At 39.8% G+C, this 6,582-nt stretch overlaps 1 protein-coding gene across 2 annotated transcripts in view; it reads left to right on the top strand.

Moving 5' to 3' along the window:
• Positions 1–6,152, top strand: part of LOC102297368 (cilia- and flagella-associated protein 100) — a 10,460-nt gene extending 4,308 nt beyond the window's left edge. For both annotated transcript variants that reach the window (XM_042220881.1, XM_042220880.1), the window contains exons 11-14: positions 115–244; positions 362–564; positions 782–875; positions 1,181–6,152. In XM_042220881.1, the coding sequence (XP_042076815.1) occupies positions 115–244; positions 362–564; positions 782–875; positions 1,181–1,300 (547 nt within the window). In that variant the 3' untranslated portion in view covers positions 1,301–6,152. The remainder of the gene's footprint in view (positions 1–114; positions 245–361; positions 565–781; positions 876–1,180) is intronic.
• Positions 6,153–6,582: the final 430 nt, after the last annotated feature.

The raw sequence follows: 6,582 nt of genomic DNA, 5'->3' as shown, positions 1-6,582 counted from the left end.
ATAGATAGATAGATAGATAGATAGATAGATAGATAGATAGATAGATAGATAGATAGATAGATAGATAGATAGATAGATAGATAGATAGATAGATAAACTCTTCTTTGTGTCAAGGAAAGAGGAAGAAGAGCAGCTAAACATGCATGTAGAAGATATGAAGGAGAGAGTTGACATCAAAAAGAAGAGAGTGGCCATGCTTAAAAAGAGTGTTCATCTCCATGAATCAATAAAGACAGAGGACCAGGTAATGATGCAGAGTGTACTTTATGCTCGACTTTTTTAATATATCATCCTATTTGAAATCAAAGCAGCTTTGGGGAACCTTTTTTTCTCTCATCTTCTACAACTGTCTTACTTACAGGATATTATGTTGAATGATTTGGCGATTAAGGTGGCAAAGGTGTATTCCTCATGCGTCGATGAACGGCCGACCCAACTCACCACTTTGGAGATGCTGACTGGTTTTGAGCACCATATATCTCTGCTGTTCCAGCAAGTTGAGAGCATCCCAGAGGACGTGCTGAAAACACTGAGGAACATCAAGGACAGCGAGAAGAGGAGCAGGTTTGTCTCACTGAACGCAGATGTTTAGTAAACAGGGCTAACTTGTGAATAGTAAATTTTATCCACCTCCTTAATCTCCAGTTTTTATTTAACAGTCCAGAAAGATAAAAATGGGTTTTGTTTCTGTTTATATTTTAATTCCTGTCTTTGGTGCATTGACAAAAATCCAGTATACTGTATAACTACCTCTCTTATTACATGTTGTTACACACTCCAGACAGCGAGAGGAAAAACTTAAACTGGAGATGGAGCAACACAGAGAAAGGATGAAGGAGTGCATTCAGAGATCGCTGGATGAAGCCAAGAAAACAGTGAGTCATTTAACATAGATTCATACAACATTAAATACATTCTGTACTTGCATTAAGTCAGTGTGCCACATATATAAGTGATTGTTGTGTGATGTTAGGGGGAACATCTGTAAAAATGCAGCTCAACACAAACACACAGAATGCTCTTCTTACAATTGAGAAATGTTACCTCTAGCTTTGAGAAATAAAGACACTTAGCCTCTCAATGCTCTACCAACAAATCAATTTTAGTTAGCTTAGAAAAAAAATCTCATAGCAAGTTATATCCTACTGATGGTTAAGGCTCCACCTTTAAAATCTTATAGTATGGACGAAAGCTCATGCCCAGATGTTTCCCGGTCAAGAAGAAGATTGAAGTTGTTGATGAGGTCATCACCTTGATGGAGGACTTCCGTTCCCACCTCTTCGCCGAGGACTCAGATTAAAAATAAGTACAAATGCTCTACTTGTTACACCTGTCTGAGTCCATGTTTTCACAGGGATTGTGTGATAATCACAACTTCAGGTCTAAAAAACTGGGGAGGATGTGTAAAATGTAAATAAAAACAGAATGGAATGATTTGCAAGTCTCACAGACCAACATTTTATTTATGGTAAAACATAGAAAACATATTATATTTTAGTATTTAATGAAATTTTCAATTTGATGGCAACAAAACGTCTCGGAAAAGTTGGGATGATAATGACACGTAAGTGGTAATAAAAAGCAGCTGGAATCCTAAATCAGACAACGGGGCAACACTCCCGCCCTAAAAGTCCAACAACTGGTCTCCTCAGTTTGCAGACGATTGTTCTTAGAAGAAGAGGGGATTCTCCTCAGTGGTAAACGTGCCCCTTCCCAACTTTTTTGAGATATGTCACTACCATCAAATAAAAAAAATAGCCATTTCTTTTTTAAAATGGTACATTTTAACAGTTTGATGTTTTCTATATTCTACTGTAAATAAAATATGGGTGTATGACATTTCAAAATCCCTGCGTTCAGTTTTTATTTACACAGCCTTCCCAACATTTTTGGAATTAGGGTTGTAATAAAGCAGCAGTTACAGCTGATGTTCTAATTACAGCAGGGGTCATACTGACTCCTCAATAACCTGAATGTTGCCATCTAAAATCATTATTACTTAATGATCAGCCATTTGTGTCTGAATGTCAGCTCACTTACAGCTTGGTCATGGCTACAGTTTTTCATATTAATGTGTAGTTTGAAAACTGTCTTCTCTCTTTCTGACTTTCTTAGCGGTGTAAAATCGGTGAGGTCTTAAATATTTTTCACAATGGCATAATCTCTTAGCCAGCTCAGAAGTATTAACCTCAATAGAGTGCTTACCCTCCCCATTATCATCATCATTGACCCTACTGGTGTCCCCCAATGTAGCCAACCACCAGCTTACCCACTTATTGCACACTGCCCTAAACACTCACACCTCCATCATCCATTACACACAGACTGCCTCTCCTCTGATATTTGTCGCCCTATTATGGCTTTCTAGTCCTACTCTCTGCTGGTCACTGCCAATGCCTTGGCAGTTATTTCTCAGTAAATGAGTAACAGACACACACACAGACACATATACAAGCACACACAGACACAAACACAAACTGCATCAGAAGTATTGATATATAATTTACCACAATTAAATGATTTTTTTTGTAGTAATCCTTAATGTGTGAGTTTTCTTAAAGGAAAGCGAAGTTTCTTTCATATTCTGAATAAGATAAAAAGACATTGGTCAGTATGTGCTTTTTCCCATGTAGTTTGTACCTCTCAAACAGATATATTCAGTGCTCTGCACCATGTGAGTTTGGAGAATGAATTTGAAGAGGTAATACATGAAAAGTAATAGACAAGGCACTCACAGGTGAAGAAATAATTTCCTGGTGTGGCATAATATTGGAACATTTAAATGCATCATTTTTAGACGGAAAATGTAGTTTTTAGTCTTTACATAGTGGTGGGCTCAATGTCTTAATAAATATGACAGATAAAGATTAAGATACTTGTAAACAGTTTTGAGCTGCACTCATCAACTACTGTATTAGGTACACCTGGCTAGTACTGGGTTGGACCCCCTTTTGCCTTATCTGACTATAAAAAAAATATTTGCAATATTAATGTATTTTTCTTATGCTTTGCAATGGCGATGCTGAAGTTTAACAGCACTGCTTCTTTTGTGCTTAAAGAAATCATTACAATTTACCATACCTTATCATTATAAAGCTATCATTAAATTATCCAACTGTTTTCTTCTTATCCTGTTTACAATGGGCCTTCACAAAACACAAAAACTTCAATTTTCCCATAGCAGAGCACAGCACATCACACCGCAGTGGGAAAAATAATCAGCCAGAGCTTAAAGCTGTATCAAAAGCCTCACAGTTCCTGAACAGCCGCCTTCAGAGGGGGTGACTCTTAGAATGCCTCAGCTTGTTTGTCTCATGGTTTAAGTGGTGCACATAGCCATGGAAAGATCATTAAATCACTGTTTTACCACTTGGCTTAATCCCCACAACAAAGGGAGAAGATACAAAAAAAAAAAGGAGAAACTGGAGAGAAAAAAAAATGGTGGGTGAGATTAAGTAGAAACTTGATGGATCTAAACTGACGGCTCTGTTTCCCAGCGTTGCCAAGGGGAGTTAAGAATCTTGATTCCACATCTCCCAGTCTGAAGAGTGGCTGCTGAACGGACGTTCCCCGTTTACCCCTGCAGTGGCTACACCCTCCCTTGTAGTGTCCGCTGCTGTGGCCATCTGCCGGATTACCCAGCAGGATATATTTTTATAGAGAGCATCCTATTCATATCCTGCCTGCAAAGGTTTACATTAAGGTTGAACTCGGGTGCACTTACAATGGCAGATGAAATAGGCTCTATCCTTCTTACAGCACCCCTCCCCATCTTCTCACTGTTTGGCAGACAGATAGCAGTGGGTTGAAAGGGGGGGCTTCACTGTGGCATGAAAGAGGATCTCATGCGATGCCACTGTCTGCTGCTGATTTTTTTTCAGGCACTGACAATAAAGTGGTGCCCAGCATGAAAAAAAACATTTGTATGTGCCAAGTGCGATTGTTTCTTCTAATAGGCATCAACAGGCCAACTTCGCCGTGTTACCATACAGGTGAACTCATTCCTGGGAAAATGTTTTTCTCTTTCTCAGCCTCGTAGGCGCGATGGCGTCCCCCTTTTTCCTCGGCCTAACGGGATTAGTCGTGCCAGTGCTACCCCGGCTGTCACGGTACTGTCTACTTCCCATCTCTCTTCTGGGCCTCTAATGTGATTAACCCATTCCCTGTGGTCCAAATGGTTCTGGAGGGTGAGTAGAGGGAAGGGGGTGGAGTGGAGCGCCCCCTTGGCATGTTCCACCCCATGGCTAACGCACCATCATTGGTACTTTTGTCGGGCAGGAAGGACTGAGGTCGGAGGTCTGTTAGGGCGTGCAGATGACTACAAGTGTGTAAAGAAAGAACTCATAGTCGCTGACACCTACATGTTACAATGTAAGGATGTCGCTGAAATCATTTTAGCGGTCGTTTTATATCAATTTCTTTAAAATCACCATTATGGACCCTCGGGCTTTTAAGGCTTTCAAAATCTGGTTCTTGCCTGTTTAAGCCTGATCATATTCCATTCAGGCACCTCAATTAGTAATGAAAATCTGTTCAAGCTGATTTGTATTATGACTTTTGCTTTCAAAGACTGCAGCCCTGAATATTGACTGCTTTTTAAGCGGAGACAATAATAATTGCCTACGCCCATCATCTTGTCAAACGTCAGCGTTGCGGGGCTTCGCCTGTTTAACACATGTCACGCTCATTTTCAACTCATCTGCTGCAAGTCTTCTTCAGGGCATCTGCTGCACGCCGAGGATCACATGCCCTTTGCCACTGCTCAGAGGGAGAAGCCTCAGACCCAAGAGCGACATACAAAACCCAGAGCTGAAATCACCTTTACAGTGGCAAGCACTTGTCACTACACATTATATATCTGTGCGGTGACATACGGCATACTGTAGCCTCTCAGTATAATGAGGAAAATTCATTAACATGTGCGTGTTAACTGTTATGTTAACAAATTAGATTCCTGATGAAAAGGCCAGACTCTAGACAAGTTTGTTGTTTACAGGAAAAACGACACTATTAAAAAACATGAAAACTTTTCTTTTATTATAATCATGTTTATTCAATTTACACCTTACCTCAAAAATGAAAAACTACTTGCTATTAGGTCTTTTGAATTTTTTTTGCTACATAGTAGTGTTTTTATATTGAAAGTTTGCAACAAGCTACACAATTATATTATTATGAGAACTTTATTAAATTGATTTTAATAAGTATCTGTTAATCCTGGTTGAAGTTTGAAGAGTACAGATGATAGAACAAAACTGCCAACCTGGTCCAACGACGTCTATCCTCACGCTGCGCGCAGAAGGGTTCACGTGAGTCCACAGCCGTGGTCGGGCGACAGCACGGAGAATTAGGAGTCTTAATTAAGATTTTCTTACACCTCTACATGTGCTGTTCGAAAGCGAGACAACAGGCTTGAACAGGGTGGGGGCACGGTGGATTTTTAAACAGCTGCCTGCACTGAAACAAACCCCAAAGTTGATGTGAGGATCCACACAATGCAAGAATGTGTGTCAGTTTAGCCACTCCTTCAAAGAGCATCCATGAGATGGTGTGTGTGTCGGAGAAAGGTGTCAGTATGTGCACTTATCTACATTAAGTGTATATGTTTACACTTAAGACACTGGTTAAAGAGAAAAGAGACAACAATCTGACATTGTGGTTGAAAGACAATGCCATGCTTGAGGGGGTAGCACCGCTTGTGTGGAGATTTGGTGGGTTTCCAATCCTGATATCCAGCCGAGCACCATGTAATGGAAGGTGACGCTTATTGTATTAGTAAGAGCTAATGAGTGTCTAAAAGCCTGTGTGACTGTGTGCGCCAAGGAATCTCATCGTGTGTGGGGGGGTGGTAGGAAGAACAATATATCTGCTAAGTAGAGGAGGCCATGAAGTGCAGCATGGAGAAAAAAACAGGTCCACCATCAATGCAGAACTCACGAGGCACGCGAGGCCTCAGAGTTCTGTGCATTTAGGTTGTAATAAAGATATAAAGAGGAGAAAGTGACGAAGAAGTTTTAATTGATGATAAGTTTAGACAGGTAAACTTTAGTTACAGTTGGGTGCGTTTGCAGTGAAGCTTGAAGTGAAGTGTCAAGTAGACACGTAAAACACCCACTTCTCTTTCAGACTGAGTGAAAAAAATATTGAGGTATGTTGGCATGTTTAGATGATTTCATTTGATTTATTTTTGAATGCATCTTTAGATTTAAAGACCAAAATATGTTGCAAGGTGACAGTCTTGCATCATATCACACAATGGTTAGGTAACAGTTCCAACTCTATGGCTTTTTGTGGCTATAAAGTTGAGCAAAATACGCGCGACCTGTAAAATGGTGCAGTACCACCTATTTACCACAAGGTGGATACCTAACTAAATGAATTGAGCTTCATTAGGTGGAGTGGTATCCTTATGCTTCAGCCAATTTTTAGGTTTCTTTTTAAACTCTGGTGTTCTGTTGTTTTTTGGAAACATGCATAATTTGAAGTAAGAGTCTTTTTCTTATTTCATCACATCAAAATGATTTTACATAATCCATTACAGTAAGTCTCTTAATTCTTTGTCCACACTTTTTTTATGTAAAC

This window comes from Haplochromis burtoni, unplaced genomic scaffold (genome assembly GCF_018398535.1).
Source record: "Haplochromis burtoni strain Fernald_Lab_line unplaced genomic scaffold, NCSU_Asbu1 Contig_56, whole genome shotgun sequence".
Taxonomy (NCBI): domain Eukaryota; kingdom Metazoa; phylum Chordata; class Actinopteri; order Cichliformes; family Cichlidae; genus Haplochromis; species Haplochromis burtoni.
Note: the sequence above shows the minus strand (reverse complement) of the source record. Positions and strands in the feature narration are given on the sequence as shown.